The 22,178-nt window shown below is 35.1% G+C and overlaps 2 protein-coding genes across 4 annotated transcripts; one reads left to right on the forward strand and one right to left on the reverse strand.

The window, feature by feature from the left end:
* The first annotated feature begins 15,361 nt into the window (after window positions 1-15,361).
* Window positions 15,362-16,594, forward strand: LOC122633203 (ubiquitin-60S ribosomal protein L40). Its single transcript, XM_043820849.1, has 3 exons — window positions 15,362-15,511; window positions 15,950-16,149; window positions 16,255-16,594. Exons 2-3 carry the CDS (start codon window positions 15,960-15,962, stop codon window positions 16,449-16,451), a joined length of 387 nt encoding a protein of 128 aa, XP_043676784.1. The 5' UTR covers window positions 15,362-15,511; window positions 15,950-15,959; the 3' UTR covers window positions 16,452-16,594.
* A 59-nt stretch (window positions 16,595-16,653) lies between these two features.
* LOC122633202 (polyphosphoinositide phosphatase) lies at window positions 16,654-21,943 on the reverse strand. 3 transcript variants are annotated; one of them, XM_043820847.1, is made up of 14 exons: window positions 21,630-21,943; window positions 21,323-21,548; window positions 20,724-20,867; window positions 19,839-20,208; window positions 19,514-19,760; window positions 19,245-19,440; window positions 18,946-19,144; window positions 18,271-18,852; window positions 18,091-18,203; window positions 17,773-18,013; window positions 17,475-17,690; window positions 17,227-17,409; window positions 16,963-17,137; window positions 16,654-16,889 (listed from the first exon to the last, which is right to left on the reverse strand). In XM_043820847.1, exons 1-14 carry the CDS (start codon window positions 21,711-21,713, stop codon window positions 16,785-16,787), a joined length of 3,081 nt encoding a protein of 1,026 aa, XP_043676782.1. In that variant the 5' UTR covers window positions 21,714-21,943; the 3' UTR covers window positions 16,654-16,784. The 3 variants fall into 3 exon arrangements, with proteins under 3 accessions (XP_043676782.1, XP_043676781.1, XP_043676783.1); XM_043820846.1 differs by having other exon boundaries at window positions 20,724-20,882; XM_043820848.1 differs by lacking the exon at window positions 20,724-20,867 and having other exon boundaries at window positions 21,630-21,941.
* Window positions 21,944-22,178: the final 235 nt, after the last annotated feature.

Here is a 22,178-nt window from a genome sequence, read left to right on the forward strand (position 1 = left end):
ATATGAATTTGAATCTATTTTCATAGACGATGCTATGGTAAAATCCAAATTTTGTGAGAGCTTTGCTAAAGTCTAATGATTACGGATCGAGTTTATATTAGAAGGCAGTTCTACAAACTGATATCCCTGAAAATGTAAGCCAAGATATTATATTGCACATACATATATGCGTCCATACAATCAACTATCTCCAAGATAAATTATCTAATTAACAAAAATATATCCACACTGATTTGTAATGGGTGCATCATTTTTTCTACAAAAAAGACAAATGTTTCCATCTTACTCACAATGAAAAAGTGGGTAATGTATCGGCACAAGAGATGAGAGAATCCTCGATGCGAATTTAAATTCACGAGGGATGAACGAAGATGGTCTAATGGTTACAGATCATGTTTACGATCCAGGCACGATCCGAAACCCGTGGATAACCACTCCCATGGGTATACCCGAGTCTTTTATGAAACTTAATTTCCCGGATAATTTCATCATTTATTATCGTTGCCGCCCCCTCTCCCGTTTACGTATCACGTTCATAATTTACAGTCTGCGTGCAGTCGGGTGTTAATGGAAGTTTCAGGTACCTCGACACTCTCTTTTTCTTTTTCTCTCTATCCTCTGATTCTCTGATGATTTTTTTTTTCTTATTACTTTCACTTTACCTCTGTCAATGACAGAAACATTTGATAATGTCGACGAAAATGTTGACGTTTCACGAAATTCACTAAACGTGTGTCTAGATACTCGTGCACCAACTCTTAAGTATGCATTCAAAGAAAAAAAAATTGTTCGCACGATGACCAATGTTATCATCGAATAATCACGTCAATATCATTATCGATGGATGACGCAAGAATGAAATAAAAATATTCTATTGACGCGATACGTAATACGTTCATTTTTAGTCGCAGCCTCGATTATTAATAGACTCTCTGAGAAGGTAATCGATCCCTCTTTGCTTACGACCATTCACGATTACTTCAGTGAAGGTTGTTTTTAATAAACAGCGATATACTTTATTTCTTTTTTTTTCTTACACTGATTGTAAGATCGTAAGCGTCAATATATTCGACCGAATCGGCGCCCGGAAAACAATAACAAGGTCGTCTTAACAAAGGTTACAGGCTCGGGTACTTTCGGTTTATTTGATCTTCCCAAATATTATTATTGCGGATAGAAACAAAGTAACACATCACAACGGGAGGCTACAGCATTAGCAGGATGGAAGTCTGCTCTGCAACACGCACATTGAGACGCACTTGTCCAGTAACGTATTATTCATCGGAAGATAGAGAAACAACGCGACACTCGGTACACTTGAAGCTGCGTTTACCTTGTCGGAATAAGCAAACAAACATCGTTCGAGCCACCAGCTGCTTTAACAATCTAGAAACACTTCAAGCCGTGAAAGTAACGTGACTTCAACGACCTTCAGACATCATTGAAAAATGGCAAACGTAAAAGTAAGAAAATTGATTTCTTTTAATTCAACTCTTAAATTCGATCTTAATTTTTATATTACGTAATAAACAACGAAAAGACAAAATCCTATTTGAAATCTCTTCGAAGGAAACTATAGATTTTATAGAAAGGTGAAAATCTCATGGGATATTGTCAGGCGTTGTTTGAAACGCGTATACTTGCCTGGAGTAACGCAATTTGGTAGTTCGATGTTTGTAACGAAGGATATATACATGTTATGTGTGCGAGTATTGCTTCCACTCCCTCTCCCTCTTTCTCGGCAAGTCCATCCCCAACTACAATGCTCGTTACAGGGTCGGTCGTTCGGTCGGTTCGCATGTCGTATTTGTACTACAAATCCTCTAACCTCAAATCCCCATCTGCAGCATGCAACAGCAAACCCTAATCATGGCCACACGAGCGATCCTTGATCCCATCAACCTTCTCGAACGCCGTATCCTCCACCCTTTCCATCTAAGAATATTGTAAAACGCTTTATAGCATTATATTTCTTAGCATTATATTTTTTTTAATTACGTATCTTATTAACATCAAATGAAAATACTCTTAATTAAGAGTATATTCATCTCTCTCTCTCTCTCTCTTGTACGTTAGGCTCATTACAACTATCCTTGTTTATCTCCTATCTCTATCCTCTCAATCCTAAATCCAGTGTACGTGCGTGCGGAAAGCATAATGAGCCTATCGGTATGCGTCGATAAACGTATCCGACTGAGGATGCAAACGCATGAAGTCAGCGGGTCGACTAAACTGACAAATTAGGAAACCATTAATACAAATCTAAGCACGAACGCTGCATCAACTAAATTACGTTTTATCTATAGGTCTTTATAAAGCTTTCTATTCCTCTTTATCTCGGCTTCATGGAGTAGTGTGTGATTGGGAAAGAGGATGATTGAATCGAAGCTTTCACTCCGAATTAGATGTTACCTGCTGGCCGAGAAACTAACGATCGAGTATTAAGGAAATGGTCCGTATGTTCGAACCACAAATCATTTGGATTTTATCGTGATGTACACGAAAATCAAGATATTCTATACAACGGTATTCTACAGTCAATATTCCGCCCGATGTCGGTCGTTCTTCATATTTATTTTAAGATCTGCACTGCTAGCTGAATTAATTCGAGCGAGTATTTACTTAGGTATATTAATAAATATTTCGCCGAAATTCCACAAGCCTTATGTGTATATATATATATATATATATATATATATGTACAGAGAGAGAGAAATTGATTCTTTGTCATATACTTATTAATTCAAATATCGGTCCATTTAAATAATTTAGATACTCATCTAGGGCAACATGGATATCGACCAAACTACGAATAACGAAAAGCTTGAAATTATATTAGTTTGAAAATTAATCATTCGCACGCATACATTCCTTATACTTTTATTTGTCGGTTCAATAACGAAGCAGTGTCGCGACACATTAGGCCACGATTCTCCCGAAAGTAGAGCGACGAGAGAAGTATAAACGAATCCGTATTACGAATGTATGAATTCGCAAAGTTTTAGGCGCAAGGCTTGAAAATACTCGCGAACGTCTCGGTGTCCCTGCGTCAGAACATATCAGGGAGGAGAAGAGAGAGAAAATTTTCATGGAGTTAATGTCTACGAGTACTATGAGGGCTTACGTCGCCCTCCCGAGTATTTATTAACTCGCAACACGCTGCAGCAGCAGCAGCAACAGCTACAAAATTTTCGAGCGTTTCTACTACTGCGAATTTGATTCTCCCTCTCTTTATCTCTCTACTAGCAAAAGTGGCCGAGGTAGTATGAGTCGGAATTAACGGGAGAATAAATTGTCCTATTCGGCACGAACCCTTCATAACTCAGTGGCAAAATTAGCATAAGATCAATATTGCTTTTTCCCTTGTTCCCGCCCTCTCGCTTCTCTCTTTCTCTTTCTCTATCTCTCTTTTTCTCCACCCGCACAAGCTATGTCACCAACGAACCTTTATCTCTCGTTTTCGTATATACGTAGATGCCTACATGTATATAGCCTGTTTCTCTTTCTCTTTCGGTTAGCCATCTACTATAGTACCTACCTATTTGATGCGTTTACAATGACCTGGAAAATTGCGAACACCAAAGGCCCACAACGTTCGGCAAAATAATGCTCGATGGTATTTGGGTAGAAGTACCCGAGATATTACCTACAGATTGCTGCTTTGTTTGATGCCCGTGTAATCGTGACGCACACGCTCGCGCAACTTCTATAGAAATTGTGTGCGTTTTCAGCCACGGTAACTAGCTATTATGTAAACGCAGAGGGCGAATTAATATTCGAATATCCAAATCGTTCAAGCCGGCTTTGAAACAGTTGCTTGCTGGAATATATTGTATATATACAATATATATATATATATATATAATATATATATTTTATGATTTCTTTTAAAACATTCAGTGTACAAATTATCGAATTCAAAACCAGATACAAGAAAAAACAAATTAAAAAAAAGTAAGTTAGATCAAGGAGAATAAGACAAAATACTGTATATACGTAAACGTATTCTACTATACGCCAAAGGGTACAGAATTCACATAGGTCCATTTTGCAATCGAACGTGTACGCTGCCTTTATTTACAGAAAACGCTCGAACGATCACTGTCGAACTATAGCTGACGGCTCATAATACCTCAACCCGACAAAATGATCGAGATAGAAAAGGAAAAAGGACGGTACGTTACTGAAAAAAAATATATAGCGAGCTACCTCAGGGTAAAACCTACATATATTGGGTATTATCGATCGTGTTCCTTTTCGTCATCCGTACGAAAATGTCGTCCGTGACGATTACGTAAAGTTACGGTCGTTGAACGGATTTGTTATCTAAATCGGAAGTCTGTAGGTGTGAATAAGAAGCGAGAAGAAGAAGAAGAGTGATGACGTTTCCAAGTTCACGTAAGCGAGCACGATCAACGACGTTACTTACGTTCACGAGAGAGTGGATCAGAAGAAGATGGAAGATGAAGAGAGAAAGAGGATCTTGAGTAAGTACGTATTTTGTAGTAGACCGTGAGGTGTCCACGTGACCGGTTGTGCTCTCGGAGTGGAACGCCGAGGTCAATGCTTTCCGTCCAAGGCCAAAGGACCGAGAGAAGCAAGACTCGAGTGGGAACTCGGATACCCGGAGTACACAGCATCCAACATCAAGGCAAGCAATGGCCAACCAAGAGGAGAAACCACCGATCTCGGTTCCTCCTCTTTCTTCTTCTTCTTCCTCTCCTTTTTCTTCTCCTCTTTCGTCTTTTACAACCTGCTTTTTCTCTCTTTCAAGCCTTCGAGGTTAAACGAGATTCTCTTTCTCTTTTCCCTCTCCCTCATTCTCTGACTTGTATCTTTCTCATTCGTTCTTTCTCTCTCACTCTTTTCATCTCCTCCGTTCAAGAGAATTTCTCTATAGAATGTTACGTAGTCGAGAATATCGTGGCATCGCAAGAAATCGGATTTCGACTCCCGCTGATCCGAAGCACAAGGAAGCTTTTTTACGGGAGACCGATATAGCCATGGATTGCAACAACCTGCTATGGGCCACGTCGTTCTTGGTAGTTACTTTAATAAGAAAGAAAAGCATGCATTCCTGCTCTCGAAAAATTTCTCCTGCGGAGAAAATATAACGTGCATGGTGATTTTATGAATAACCGTATCCATATTCATGTTTCATTTAATCATTCTCGCGATAAACGTTAACCATCAAATATTAAGGAAAAGCCAGTATTACGCTTCCTAAATTGATGATTGCATTTATTCAGTAAGCATTAACTATTTCAATGTTGAACAGCATAAAATCGCTCGATTTACCTCCTGACATTCAACCTAGTGATGTAACGGACATGCGAAACCATAGATGCACACCGCATAAATATCCATTTGCCACAACAAATTCGATTGTCGAACCAATGGCCGTAAAACGGCCGACAAATCGTGCGAGAGAATTACGAGATCCTCGCGAAACGTACAGGACGAATCCTCTCGTTATTATCCTTGGATTCTTTCGAACTGGCATAAATATCCATTCCTTACGGAAGGGAATAGGGTTGTATTTCAGCGGAATGCGAGATTTATTTTTGGATACTCAACAGGTGCTGAATTCGCGATTTCTTTTTAATTAAGAACTATGATATTGAATCAGACGAAATAAATACTCAGCCAAACGAATTTATTGTCACAAAAAGAAAAATATATAATTTAGTTAGATTCGTTTCCAATAAAATTCGTATGACGTAAAACATATGTTCTTTCGAGACAACTACATAATTTTTGTTCGTGAAACGACAGTATTAACGATTGAAGAAATAAGAACGTATGAATCTCGGTGCCACCAAGGCGCCTTAGAAAACTTTCGCCGAACGTGTAACATCGTGGACGCTCTTAAATGTTACACGCTGGAAAGAGGAAAAGTTTACACGGGCCAAGTTCGACAAAGTTCGACTTATTTGCTTCCGTGCCGGATTACCGGTTAAACGGTCGTCTTCGTAGCAAGCTAATACAGACACCCCGTCGTCCTCCATGCAAAGGGATAGTATCGGTGGCGTCGGCACAAGGACGCAACTTTTTATCTGATAAACTTGGAGAAACTTCGTGCCGTCTTGAAGAAAAAAGAAGATGTTAAAAAACATCAGGACAACGTGAATCGAATACGTATACCAAGAAAGAGATAGGAAGAAAACGTTTATCGTGAAAGTAAACAAGTTTTGTCTCTGTGACTCGTTATTTAGTCGGTCTTACTTTTAAATCATTTAACTTGAAAGAATGACATTAAGACAATCAATTACCAATATCTACTTACTACTTTCGAGAAATTGCAATTATCGTCTGTTGTTACATCGAACCAGGTACGCCTATCTACGACCTTTGTTTTTTTCTTTTCAAAACATTATTTATGGTGCGGTGAAATGCAGATGTAATTAGTGAACTTAATTTACATCAAATACAACAGCATTAGAGAAAATTGAAGCAAAATCACTGATTGTGATGAATCTAGAAATTTAGTCGGTTTGATCTCGTTAAATGCATCACAACTAATGTCGTACAGAGGTCGTAACGATAGCACCGCATCAAATCCATCGTACGAGTTCTGTCAAGTTCGTGGTTCCATAAATTTTCGAACACGAAGAGAGAGAGAGAGAGAAGCTGATTGAATATCCGATCGGCGGCACGACCGGTGCAGTTAGGTATGTATGTTAGAAACTCGTTTAATGCTAGCCCTAGGGACTGAAATTCTGCGGCGGCTGCAGTCGAGTTTCGAGGCAGCACACGCAAACTCATGGCAACCGATGTGCGGCCCAGCCATGACTGTGGCGGTCGTGCTTAAATGAGTTTTCAGTTTATAACCGAGCTTGACGAGCGACGCGAAAGTGAAAGCTCTAAATCCTCTCGCTCGCAAGCTTTCTCTCTCTTTCCTTCTACCGATATAATGCTTACGCATCTTTTGCCCAATGTCTTCGCAACGAAAACTTTGAAAGCTCTTCTTTATTTTTCTACCTAGAATGGAAATATAAAGTACAGATGAATTTGGAAACTTGAGTTGATGAACGAAAGGGGATATCGAAAGTTACTTTACAAGATTTCTTACATCTGCATCATCTCGTTCGCGAGAAGTATCGAAAATTTTGATCTTCTTCAAACTTTTGAATTATTTTCGTTGGGTAGATCTACGTGAAATTCTGCTAGAAACAAGTTATTTGTAATCGCGAATCTCTTGTGGATATTCAAGTGCAGAAATTTAGCGATCTACCGAATGAGTAAATTAACGCGAAAACAACTTAATTGGCACCTGCTCCTTTGTTACTTACGTCTTACATCCCTATGTTCCAAAATACTGCATAAATAAACATTCAAGGAGGAGCTGAAGAGATATCGTTTGGTAAAGTCGATTATTGTAGAGATTCTCTTGATCGCTTCCTGGTGATGATGCCGCCGGCAGAAGATGAATCAACAAATTTCCTAATATACCACCATCGATCGCTCCTCTAGGCTATTTACAATACATATGTATATGTAAATATATATATATGTATATATATATATATATATTATCCAAAGGGACGTATCAAAGACGATAGTTAATGGAGGAAAATTACTCGCTCGGGTACTCTGTAAAATCTTATATTTATCTTGGCGAGATCACGTCGGCGAAGAACCAATCTAGGAGCGACATTAAACGGGATAATGAAAGCCAATTAGAAAATTTTCCGCCATCACTGCGGTGCCTTTAAATTAATTAGCCCTATGCGGAACCGAGATAAGAGAATTTTCGATAACGCGTATTGGCCGGTGTCGTTAATGAAGTTCGACGCGTCGAAAGGCTCACTGATATTTTCTCCTTTTTTCTCGATTTCCCTATCTCATAGAAAACTTTTCGAGCGAACTTCTACTTTCCATTCGAGTCGTAATCCAATCGGATGCATGTGAAAGATATCCGGATTGTCACTCTCATCTCATATATTTTTTTTCATTCTAATTAACTGTCATTTGTGACATATCCATGAAATGCTATACTGCATCAAGCTAACAATGTATGACAATGTATCAAGAACCATTCAGTTATCTACTTTCTTTTATACTTGTCACGAGAGAGAAGCCAGTTTTTATTATATTTCACGATCGCCATGCCATTATCGGAGTATATTTGTTATTTCGTCAGGAAGAGATCCAACAAATAAAGTGTCTCGTCCGATGAAGAAGAAGGTACTCGACGTTATTACCTACGGCCTACAAATTGTATGTACAATATCGTGAAGAAAAATGCTTCGTGGCAGGCAACAAAAAGAGCACGTTTATGTCAATGCAAAGAAGACTCTTGCTGTTTTTTGAGGAAAAGCGAAGTTAAAGGGTTCGCTTAAAGCTCGATTTTCTTGCTGCATATATCCGGAACGACATCCATTGTACACGCATTGCATTGTGTACTTACGTCGAGTGACCCAATTTGGAGAGTGCTCGAATTGAGAAGGTTGAGGAGATAAAGAGAGAGAGAGAGAAAGGGATGGTGGTACTGGGCGACGCCTAATAAGGTATGAAGAGGCGTACACGTTGCGAGACACGCGTATTCGTGTGCAACACGTCCGTGTGCAATCGGTGCAAAATGCTCTGTTTTGAGTGTGTGCAAGAGAGTGCATCTTACTATAGCTGTACTATCTGTCTTTCTCTTTCTCTCCCTCTTTAGTCGTTGTAGTTGCTCGTCGGATGGTTTCGAATGTACATGCATATTCAGACTGGTCGAGCAGTCCTCTAGTAAATTAGACTATTTGGCCTTCTCCATTATTGAAGGAAACCCGCGGAACAGAGCTGCTGCAGCTTGTAATACTCCAACGTTGCATTCGCAACTTCGCGATTCCGTGGCTTTCACGAAGTTCAGAAAAGTGAGAGGAAGACAAAACGAGGGTGGAAAGCGACCTGAGAGTTGTCAGAGATGAAGGAAGAGGGAAAGTTCTTCATGGAATCGGATTAACAATAAAAAAATCTAAGATTTTGTGGTTTTTTGATTCGAATGCACGATCACACCGTCTATCAATCATCGTATTCATTAGTATTTCAATTATATATATATATACATATATATTTTTGGTTTTTTTCTATTTATCAGGAAAGATCGATCGTATCAATACCGTCGATGGTGCTGAAATGATTTACGACCAAATCAGTATTCGGGAAATGAGTAATTTTCTTAATTATCATAATGAATACATTGCATGCATTTTCTCGTCTGTTGACAGACTAAACATTATAATTGTGTTTATTTCCACATTATACATTCGCATTTCATTATCACATTTAATGCTATGAAAACTTTCCGACTAGGTGTAATCAAAGTATTGTCACATCCAAATATTTTAAATGTAACAGTGAATAAAATTTTATATATACATATATAATTCTTTTTTCAACATTAATTTTAGTCAACTAGCAACCTACTCATCATAAACAAAATATTACTTTTTGTATAGAAAAATGATCATTTCTTCGTCCGTCCTTGAAAAAAGTAAATTGCTTTCATTAAAAAAAGAAAAAGAATTTTAAGAACGTATAGATAGGTGCGAATAAAGACACGAAATTTGAAGGGAAGTCATTCTATTATCTCGTACGAGTCCTTCCGGGTGAGGAAGAGGAAGAGAAAGGGGAGGGGTCGAGCGGATTTCGGCGGTTATTCGTTGGAACGAGTGGCTCTCCGTAGAGTCCGCTGTCGGCACCGCCATTGCGGCCATTCATCGCGCTATTACAATGCTATCGTGATAGGCATGGAAATAGTGCCGCATATGCAGTCTGCCATTCACAGAACTGAAAGACGAAATAACGCGCGGTCGACGTGCGGCGCAGCTTCGAACCGGAAACCGGCGCACGACCGTCCGCTTCCGGTCTGGTTTCGCGAATCAAAGGAAGAAGAGAGGGGCTTGTTCCATCCGCTCGTGCCGAATCGCTTTCGAATGGCTCTCGTGCCATTTCCCACCGCGAAACGTTAATTACTAAATACGTTTCAAACTCTCCCCTTTCCTCTCTCTCTTTACCATCATCTGCTCTACGTTAATGAACCATGCGTGCTCGCTTCGAGAGAAAACAAAAGTTCGTCAACGCGAGCTCGAACATTCAAAAATGTTTATTTATAAGATACCTTGACATTCATTTAACTAGGTATTATCGTGACAAGAAATTTATCGATTCGTAATTACTTTCATTTCAGTTGCTCTTTTTCGCATAGATCGATGCAATGACTTGTGTTAATGAAGGGCGAACGAGACAACGAGGATATGCCATCGAAAGAGCTTAGCAGCTTGATCCGTGCGATGACACGCGATTATATTCGACGTTAAGCGAGCGTTGCAACGAGCGACGCAGCGGTATAATCTGAGGTAATCGTCAAGCAACCGAGGTGTCATCGTTGTAGTTGGAAATGGGGAAAATTCAAAAAGGTATACGGAACAACGATAACGACGTGCATTCGAATGGAAGGGTTTGTTGGAACTAAAATAAATCGAAAAAAGTGTTAGAAACGTATACAACGCATGCACGCATTCAATGCAATGTAAAAAATTTGTTTCACCGATATCATTTCACGAGACAATCTAGAGCCGATACATTGTAGATGTAAAGCGAGTTCGTGGAACAACGATATTTGATTATGAGTGCTCGAGAGGAACAGGAAAAAGAGAAAGAGAGGATAGAAGAGTGTGCCAAGACAATAAGAACCATACGAATTCTCTATGAAATTTTGTTACAAGCCGTCCACCATACGGCCGATACACCTAGCGTAACTCTTGGTGGTACTTGAGCGAGTATCTTATTCAAGAGGGTTCCCTCGGGGGTTGACAAGAGAAGAAGAGGCGCCAGAGATGGAAACGTAGCTAGAAGGAGAGTAGAAGGAGAATGGAAGCAGAGGATACGGACAAGGTAGCTTCTCGTGCTCCTTTAAACTCTCGCGCTAAATAAAGTCGAGGGACGTTTAATTTACATACATTTACTCTTCCACTACTCCGACGGTGCTTCCTCTCTCTATCTCTCTATCTCTTTCTCTCAGAATAGCCTGACCCACGGTGACTCCGTAGCGGCTACCCTCCCTTCTCTAGTCAACGAGTACCAACGACGACTGCTGGTTCTCCAACCCTCGTCCGGCAACCCCCAGGGTACACGTTCTCTTCCCCCAATGTCCCTTACTCTCCTTCTCTTTCCATCCATTCCAGGCTTCGGTCTGTCTTTCTCTAACCCGAAAACTCGCTGACCCAATTTCGATGAAACTGCATTGCGTGTCCTACCTGCACGGTTGCACCTACTGCATTTCGACTGCTCGTTCCTCCCTCCTCTTGCTCGCTATGGATATACATGAACAGAGATTTGTGCGTTTGTTTGCGTACGCATCATCCCAACTCTCTTCCTGGTCTTCCTCCGATTCTACCATTTCTATCGACATATCTCGCTCTCTACCGAACATGATAAAAAATCTGCCCATTTTATAGATCGCGCTTCGTATCCATATCGAGAAGCGAATAGTACGGAAAGAGAGAAAACGGGAAAATCGAATAATATATGCCGTGCGGAAATGAACAAAAAGAACGTATTGATCCTCTTTTCCAACGGAAAGCGTTGTCCCAAGAGATTCGGTGCGGACCAGCGAAATACGGCTAGAGTAGATTTTATTACGAACGCTTTGTCGAACTTGATCGTTTAATAATATGAGTTACTACCTTTCAAAAACTTTAATCGAGAATTTTAATAATCTTCGCGATTAATGAGAAGTCACGATTTGAAAATCGTTCTCCAAAACGACCGATTTTATCAGTTTGCGCTGATAAGTCTAATTAGAATTGTTCTATTGTTATATTCGTTCGACAAGTGTGAGAAAGGAAAAGACGGATGGTTGTAGTTATGTGTAACACGCGTAGAGAAAGGTAACACACAGCACGTTAACTTATCCGGCATGCTCGATCGAAGTCTATTGCATTGCAAATACTCGAGAACGACGCGTGCGCAAACGTCGTGACAAATTCATTCGTCGTACTGTAAACGTATGAGAAATTCGTCAGCTTGTACTTAATTTTATATTCCCGACCATTCGTTTCTTCCTTTTTCTCAGTTCTAATAGTATAAACTTTCTTATCGATCAACGACGATCGCAAGTGGATACAAAACTCGATAATTTATCGATTGCTTCAATTACATCATTGAGAGTATCTTATGATTCTTTCTTCATGAAAAAACAGATTCTTTGGAAATTTATTCTTTTGAATTTTTCATTCACCCCTTTACAATTCAATATTTCTTCATATCTAGTATAAATATCTCAGCAAACATTAATCTTCAAATATGATTCAATCATTAGTTTTTTGACGAAAAAATGAAATAAGACTTAAGTAGTATAGGCCTGTGAATATATCACTTGAAAGTTACATGGAGTTATTGAGGACTAAAAAAAAAACACGACACGAACGAACAAATTTGGATTATTTCAAATCGATTTCTGATAAAACGAAACGGATAAGAGCATCGCTTTTCGTGGCGTGCTTTTATAGGGATTTGTTCGAGATCGTTCCTATAGAGAATACTCGAAGCCTCATTCGTGAAACAGCACAGCATGCGAAATGACTTCATACGGATTATAACGGCCGAGCACGCACTGTGTTGACGTCAAACCGGTCTTCATCCATCGAGGAGTACACGAAGTACCTCTTTGCCGACGTACGGCGAGTAGCTATTACTGGTCAGCACCGTGAAACTTACTTCTAACACTGTCACACGGAAAACAGGTTTTACCCTTTCAAGTTCTTCCGAGATCGTAACATTTCACGAACTTGCTATGAAGGTCTTTGCGTTTCCACCAAGGACCGTTGACTCTTTAACAATTGCGCTAGATTAAATGTTTCTCCTATGGGCTAACGATCGATTTGAAAGAAACGAAATCTCGGAACGAAGATTTATAGGGAGTTACGCTCGTCGTCGAACTTTAATTACAAACGAGATCTGGCCGAAGCCATCTTCTTTGATCCACGATGATAAATAACTTTTGATCTGCTCTTTAACGATTTCCCTTGACCGAAGGTCGGACTAGGAAAGAAGAGACCGAACCCATCGAACAAAGAGAGGGAGAGTAAAAGAAATTAAACGACACGAAAGGTAGAAAAGTAAAGAGAGAAAGGAGGGGAAAAGGAGGAGAGAGACACGAAGCGAGTTAGAAGAGCGTGACGATACTCCGTTATCGAACGTAATCGATAATACGAGGAAGCCGAGAACGGGAACGAGATTCGCGCCTTCTCGTTAGCTACATTCCTTCGCACCGAGGTCGAAGCGTCATGAAAGGTTAACCGAGTTGAACGAGTTCGGCTTAAGTTCAACTTCCATTTCGTCCTATATCCACCACCGTGCGCACCCCCCCCCCCCTCCCATAGTTTAATGATCTTACTAACTCAGACGGGCTTTTCCATTATTAGTTTGCCCGAGGGTAAACCCACCTGTCTACGTGCGCTGCCGTTCGAAAGAGTCCGATGTGGTGCGAACCGCCTGCATGTTTTCTTTAAATAAAATCCATGCTTCGTAAGTTGAAATTTAAGAAAAAGTTTCGCTGTCAAATTTGTACGCTTCACCTGGAAATTAAAAGACTTAATCAATGAAAAGATAAAGGAAATTACTTTTTTTCTCTTTCTTTTTCATAAATCAAACGCTAAATTCTTAATGAAATATAAGCTTTTGTTTTTGTTAAATGAAATAGAATATCATTAATTAAAATCGATAAACGATTTAAAAACGTGTTAAATTTGCGCGGAAACTTAACGCATGGCGCCATCAATTATTCAAATTCTGTATTACGAATCTGAATCGGTTGATAATGTAGATCAATAGATATTAATAAAAATATGAAAGAGAGAGAAATAATTATCGACAATTGATTGAATCGATTTTTAATTTGTTGGAGTATTTGATTTCTTTTTTTCATATATTCAATATCGAAAATGGAAAATTCGTATCCTTATTAACATCAACGCATGCAAAGTTTGCTAGCCTCGAGCGATGTTTGCGTGCGATCTGCCTCGTCGTTACTAACTATGTAAGGAATATAAGATTTTCGCCGGAGGATGTTCATTAACCGAAATACAAGGAAGGTGTGGAATTTTCGGCTGGTTAACGCGACGTCGTCGTAATTAACGCGTCGAATTATCAAACTTCCAAATGAAAATTATAACAAAACTATAATTTTCTTTTCTATGTGATAATGATCGTGTCATAAGATGATATACCTATATGAAAATTCATGAATATGTGAAAATCGTATTTTCCATTCAAGTGTTATATTTATATCGTCTTTACATATTTTATAATGTAAATTGTACTTTCAACAATTTAACTTACCAAATACATATGGAAATTGGAAAAAATATATATATATACAAGAGAAAATACCCTCTGATGAAAACTTCATATAATAGGATTGCTCGCGATTGAAGTTCGTTCTTTTTTTAACAAAAAAATAAATACCGTTATAAAACTAGGACAACGGCTTGGTAAATAGAGAAGATTTGTAAATGTCATTGATGCCGTCACTTCGTTTTTACCATTGGTAACAAAATACATGGTTTGTATTTTCAAGCAATTCATTTATTCAAATTGTATCGTTAACAAAGCCCGCAAAACATTAAAAAAGTAAATTCAAATGAATAAAGATATCGTTAAAAAACTAATTGGTGCATCAATACATTCTCAACAACTGTAATTACGCGATTTTGTTTAATTTATAAACCGAATTATTTGTTTCTTTTACAGAAATGTAAAATTTATGAATCGATAGTTAATTATATCATAGATATTAATTTTGGAACGGCTATATTCTCCTTAAAAATTTGTTCGATACTCACAGTAAGCTTGCAAGAATAAAAATAAACAATAATTAGACTGACATCTAATATAAGAAGAAAATATAAATTACCAATTGTTCATAAAATAAAAAGTAGATACGCGTTTATCGATATTCGGTAAATTTCTCCTGGGTAGTGGCTGATAGCAATAAAAGGTATATAAACTTAATAAGTTTATATACCGATTCAATAGGTATATAGTGGGGGTATATAGGTGTATAGTGGGGACGTGTAGTTTATATTTTATCCGTACTTGTCGCTGCAGTCGCATATGCTATCAACGGAAGGTGGTGATTTTTTTCGTAAAATTTTTATTGCTCGATATTAATAATACTTCATTTGTCACCTTTTATTCTTTCATATAAACATACGCCAATCAAAAATCTTATATGTCATATTAAATTACTAATTGAAATATTTTTAAATGAAAATTATATCGTAATATTGTAAGTATTTTTAATAATAACCAATCATATGAAGGAAAAGTAAATAAAAATGTCCACAATTCTTTGAATTAACTAATGAAACAACTGAAAGTATCATTACTTAACCAATAAGAGCTGCTCAATGAAAAATGTCCGCAAGATGGCAGAAGAATCGTTGAATTGAACACGTAAATTAGTACATCTATAGAAATTCTTCTCACGTTAGATTCTCGTGGCAGGCACGTCGTCAGAACGGTAAGAATATAATTATTATTTAAACCTTAACAATTTTCGAATATTATTATCGATTTTTAAGTACATTAAGAACTTCTATTTAACAAGTTGTAATTAGCGTGTCATTTTTCTTCTTAATCTAAAATATATCGAAACAAAAACGTGTTAGAAAACAACTGCATCACGGCACGTTGCCAATAACACATGCCATGAACAAAAACGTAATATCAAAATTTCCAAGCTTACAGTGAATCTCCTTTCTAATTTTTCATCCAAAATAATAAATCAATATAAAATTATCGAGACAATAATTAAGAAATTAGATTTGTAAGGTATCTTATCAACAAAGTTTATATAGGTCCAACATAAATGCCTCTAAAGTTATTAAGTGTGACATCTTTAAAATTAATTAAATTTTAAAGATAAATGTTATTATATGTTTTTATTATTCATATTTAGATAAACCACAATGCAGATTTTCGTGAAAACCCTTACGGGTAAAACCATTACCCTAGAAGTAGAAGCATCTGATACTATAGAAAATGTAAAAGCTAAAATTCAAGACAAGGAAGGAATACCACCCGATCAACAAAGACTTATTTTTGCTGGTAAACAACTGGAAGATGGTCGTACTTTGTCAGACTATAACATCCAAAAAGGTTAATTATATGATAATAATTTATTGGTTATAATATTAGTATATACTATATTTATCTATCCAGGTAACATAATTTGATAAAATAATTTTATTATCTGCTAAATAGAATCAACGCTTCATTTGGTATTGCGTCTTCGTGGTGGAGTTATTGAACCTACTCTTCGTATTCTTGCACAGAAATATAATTGTGATAAGATGATCTGTAGGAAATGTTATGCACGTCTCCATCCACGTGCAACTAACTGCCGTAAAAAGAAATGTGGGCACACAAATAATATCCGCCCAAAGAAGAAGCTAAAGTAGATTTTTTTTATCCAAATCATGGAAAATTTGGATATCCATCTTTATCCATATTCCATTTCCTGGCAATGGTATGATTGACAACTCAGAAATATGTATCTTTTATTATGGATTGCAATAAAACCTAAGTATCAATCAATAATAAATAATTTGTTTCTGCTAAAAACATGTTAAAAATAAAAATTCTTTATTAAATATGTACAATATTTACAGCATGTAAAAGGAATGAATAATTTATAAATAATTTATAAGTTATTAATTAACTTATAAATTAACTTAACTTTAATTTAATTGCTTCATTTAATTCGCAAAAATTAGTATAACTATTATTAGATCTTAGGTACAATTATTAGTACATACTAACTTTAATAAAAGTTGCTCTTGATTTACGTAACTTTTATAAAGATTCATGTCATTAGAGTTTGGAATAGATCCACCTACCTATTTTAAACAAATAAGTTTTTAAAAGATCGAGTATAATGTACTATCTTACATATGATAATTATTTATATACCTTGGCTCTGTTAACATACTGTTCATATATGTTTATGCTTGCATCTTTGATGACTGGTAAAGAATTAACAATCGGTGGTTGAGGGTTTTCTGGGAATGATGCTTGTTGCATCAATTTTGAACGAAGTTTTGTTTGATCTATTGGATACGTTGCATTACGTCCTATTAAAACAAATCTGCAAAAAATATAAATAATAAATAACATAACCTTTATGCTACTCATTATAGAGCAATAAAAAAAAATACACACACATATATATATTACCTTTTATAGAGGATTATATCATTTCTTGCTGGATATTCTGGTTGCATTCCATATACCTCTTTCATTGATGGAAATAAAAGTTCAAAGGTCATTAACTCTGAATTATCTTTAGATGCAAATAATTGTGAGTCATTCATTTGTGGATGACTTTCGTCTTCATCGGAAGTTGAATCTTCGCTCGAACTATGTATAATAAAATTAATAACATTCTTACCCTCATAAAATATATTCACATACAATAATTATACCTTGCACTAGATGTTGTACTGCTTGTACTACTTTGTCCAGTCATAGATGGATTTTTCATATTCAAATTTTTATTACCAGTTTCTTCTCTTCTTCTACCTGGTCTTATTCGTACAGCAAATGGACTAAAGCTTGTTGTGAAATGAGGCATAAAATCTCTAACTGAATGACTTATTTTATATGCATATAAATCCGCAAGTAAAGATAATTCATAAGGTCTGAAAAAATGAATTAAAAAATTTTTATTGTTTGAATCAATTTAAAGAATTAATAATAATGATTATCATAAATTTTATTTACCTATGGTAATCATAATAAACATCAATCATTTCTTCTAAAGTACTTTGCACTTGTATCATTTCAGAACAAGTTTTTGTTACTTCATTGAATGCATATGGTAGACATTTTAATATATTTTTGTTCCACCATTGAGTGAGTAATCTTCCTTTACGAAAATATTGACAAGCAGGCTTATGATGAAGATAATAATCTGTTAATAATTCCCATATTGAAGGTTTGCCTTCTTCAGGTATAAAAAGGCCTATAAAAAAATATATTTCAATATTTCTTTACTATTTATAAGTTCTTATAAATTGATCTAGTAAAATATTGAAATACCTAGAAATAAATTAATTGTATGCTGTTTTTCTTGATCACTGAAGGTATTACTATAATACCTACTCAATGTTTGCATAATATCATTTCCTTGACTAGTCCATGGTGCAGTTTTTCTAAATTTATGGATATATTTTACTATCAATTTTTATTATTGAATTAGATAAAAATTATTATCATTACCTATAGGTTTTAATTCTATGTACTAATTGAGATCCACCATACTGTAAAGCTAATGTATCACCATGATCTTCATACAATTCTTCCAACATTCTTACACAATCAGAGTCAAACTCAAGTTTAGGACTTTCTAATACTCCTAAAGCACATAACTGAAAACCTAAAGCACATTTGCCTATAGCAAACTGAGCTGTATTAGTCCTGTCCAGACAATCCACACAATTTGTTCTAATAATTCCAGTTTGTGGTATTCCTTTCTTTGCAAAACAATCCTTTATATGATCTTCAATATATTCTAGATCATATGTTTTATTACATTCGATGGATGGCATCTCCAAAGTATGAGTACTTAAGTAATTATTACATTCTGGTTTTGATGAACCATTAAAAGAATTTCTTACATCATTAGAACTAAATGATAATCCAGAACTTGAATTTGTTTTATGAACTTTTTTAGTATTACTATGTTGTTGCATGAATAAATTTCTTTGACTATAATATGGATTATGCGATTGGAAAACACCTGTTTTTAAAACTGCATTATGAGCTATATTTGCTAAACGACCCATTACATTCACCTCTTTTCTGTAAAATAATTGTTTCATTTATTATTAATATATATATATATATTTTTTTGTTAATCATGCAATGCTTTTTATACTTATAATTATAATTTACCGCTTAAGCATTCTTGCCATATCAAAACTTATGTACTGAATATGATGTTCTGGAGGTAAAAATTGATTTAAATATTGCACAGCCATATTTAATTCCTCACTTAATGTACTTTCATGTTTTTTTTTTTCACTCTTTTTAACAAGATTCAATATTATAATCGGCGATCCGTACCTCTTCAGAAGTTTATTAAAATGTGCTCCTAAAAAATAGTTTAATTATAAAGTTTCACATCTAAATTGAACAGGCACTTCAATGGAAAATTAATCATTAAATCAATACTTTTTTTTTTTATTTCTTACCAGCTGTTTCTACATATGGATCAGCTAAATCACAAACAATTGTAGGCTTTGGAACCATCTTACTGACATCTTGACTCCAATGACCAGGAACTGACCCACGCATTTGTACAAAAGAACTAAAGCGTCCATTATTTAAAGAACTCACACCAGAATCATGAACAATTTGCTCTGTTTCTACTTCATTTGCTACATCACCCTTAATATAAAAATTCATATATATATAAAATTTCTTAATAAGTACTATGTAAAATAAATAATACAAAACTTACATCAAAATTTGCACCACGCTTTAAAAATCTAGTGCCTGCATATTTATTACTTCGTCTAGCTATCAAAGCAATATAGACAGATCTTCCAAAAATACTAACATTGGATTGTCCAATAAAACCATGTATTACATATAAAATCCAATCTCTATGGAGATCTTTTTCTACTGGTGCTAATAAATGAGAATTCCATACAAACCGACGATGCGGATTACTACGTACTGCATAATCAATATATTTTTTCTTCTTACTGTAAAAAAGTAAAACGTGAAATATATTATAAATTTTTTGTGATTTTTTTTTTATTGTAAAAAAACATATTACAAACCTATCATTTTGCCAGTTTTTATGAAATGACCACATGTTAAAAAAATCTTCAGCTTCTTCTATATCATCTTCTTTCTGATTTGCATTGTTGGGTATGTCCAATTTGATATGCTTTGGTGGTGCCATGTTATATTGTAAAGTATGTGTCAAATCATAGGAATAACTGAAGTAGAAGTTGCTGCTCAAATCAATACCTTGGAACATCTTTACATATCTTTGCTCATCAGGATGAAATAGACGAACAGTGTCATTCGGAATATATATCATTGAAGTATCTTCTATTTTATATATTGTGTGATGACCAATGAATGCCACTCTGCGACGTTTCGTTACGAGAATAATATAATATCCTTCCAAAAAGCGTACAAAACCTTTTACAGAAAATTTCTTAAGTAAGATTATATAAATATTTTTACAAAAAGAAATCTGGGGAAAATATATAACATTTACTAAAAATTCTGTTGAACTTATTATATGATACAACACATACAATTATTTTGAATTGCTGTAAAATTACCCACATTTTGTGCATCTGAACATGCTTCATCTACCAATGATTGCATCGCTGACAAAATGTCATGCGCAGATTACTAATAATAGAGCCATGCTCAAGAAATTAACATACATACCATATTGCATTATAAATTACATGTGCATGATTATTAATTGTGAATCTTTACAATGTAGCAGTTCTTCAAATATATATTTTAGAATTTGAACCATTGTAAAAATATTTATATATGATTATTTTAGAAGATTATTACAATTCATCTAAACAATAGTATTTAAATGGATATAGTCTATTATTTAATGATAGAAAAGTTATAGTTCAAAAGAGAAAATATTTATTTTTGGCTCTGATAATAGAAACCTCAATGAGCCTTACCAAGAAGACCAAAAGCTGACACTAGCCTGGGAAAAGTATCTCTCTGCCACATATTCTTCCAGGTGAATTTAGTTTTTGTTGGTTTGTGCATCGGCTTTTGTGACCGATGCTGCTCAGACTCCTCTGATATATTTGTGCTGGATTCTTTATTATTGTTGCCTTTGTTAGCAAGCATATGTAAATAAGCTGTATTCTTTACATTATAATTAATAATGGTTCTGATATGATATAATTAGATTTTTTAAATTTGATAACTTATAATAAAATGATAAAGTTATATACCATTTATAATATATAATATCATGTCATATAAGAAAAATAAGTGCAAAGCTGAGGAGCCTAAGCTGTTGCATTTACAAAATTTTCATATGCCATAGGCAGATTTCAGACTATTATATTTAAAATAATACTGTTTTAATGATATTGTGGTAATGACTCGATCAATGTGATTGTTAAAGTGTAAAAATTTAATAAAATTATTATTACCATAACAAATATTTACTACAGAAGCATGTACATGCAATGATAAACAATTTAATTCTTTGCACACCATACTAGAACCTTTATTATATATAATATGATATAATATCTTAACTTACCAACAATACCAAAAGCTGAAACAACTCGTGCAACACCACCAACATTATTGCGTTGTCCTATGCGTGTACGATTACCCATATCTATCATGTTAACGAGATCTTGTATTTCATCTTGAGTATACTCTCTTTTATCATCAATGACAAGAAGTTCCCTTGGTTCCATTCGATCAATTTTTAAAACACGGAATCGCGTTAATGTATTATTTGATCCCATTAGATAAAATCGCTAATAATAATGATAAAAAAGAATTTTTATCATTACATTATTTACTTAAAAGTTTATATTCTTATATATGTATAATCTTACCGATTTTGTTTCGTAAAGCGCAATTTTTTGTATAGAAGATATTATAGGATGAAATATCATATTTGGCGCAATATTATCGTCCATTATTAATCGATTTAATTATAATTATATCTATTATAATTTATACAGTGATCACTTGTCATCAACTCGTTTAAAAGGCCATTGCAACTTATGTTGCTTAGGTTAAATTTTTTATAAATATGTACACCTAATTAATGTTTTGATAAATATAATGTTTCTTGATTTATTTATTTAATTTTAATCGAAAAATCATTTGTCAAATATGTTATATATATTATAACCATGTATTTGTCTAACACTTTATTTATAAAAGAAATAATCTTAGATGACAAATTCACATTATTACCAACAGAGTGCTGAACTGTAGTATCAACTATTACAAAAATTTGTATGTCACCTGTCTAGATTTAGAAGTCTATATCATTTTTATTCTAAGAATTAGGTATTTAAATGATAAAATATATTTTTTTTATATTATTTCATATTATAATAAATGAATTAATTCCAATAGAAAGTTAATAAAAATAA

This window comes from Vespula pensylvanica, chromosome 11 (assembly GCF_014466175.1).
Source record: "Vespula pensylvanica isolate Volc-1 chromosome 11, ASM1446617v1, whole genome shotgun sequence".
NCBI classification, from domain to species: Eukaryota; Metazoa; Arthropoda; class Insecta; order Hymenoptera; family Vespidae; genus Vespula; species Vespula pensylvanica.

Excerpts from the sequence above, each read along its gene's own strand:
- LOC122633203 (XM_043820849.1), top strand. The coding sequence starts at position 15,960 with ATGCAGATTTTCGTGAAAACCCTTACGGGTAAAACCATTACCCTAGAA. Across the intron at positions 16,150-16,254 it reads AGACTATAACATCCAAAAAG|AATCAACGCTTCATTTGGTA; the intron begins GTTAATTATATG and ends TCTGCTAAATAG.
- LOC122633202 (XM_043820846.1), bottom strand. The coding sequence starts at position 21,713 with ATGGACGATAATATTGCGCCAAATATGATATTTCATCCTATAATATCT. Across the intron at positions 20,209-20,723 it reads GTCAGCTTTTGGTCTTCTTG|GTTTTGTACGCTTTTTGGAA; the intron begins GTAAGGCTCATT and ends TTTCTGTAAAAG. Across the intron at positions 17,410-17,474 it reads AGTACAACATCTAGTGCAAG|TTCGAGCGAAGATTCAACTT; the intron begins GTATAATTATTG and ends TATTATACATAG.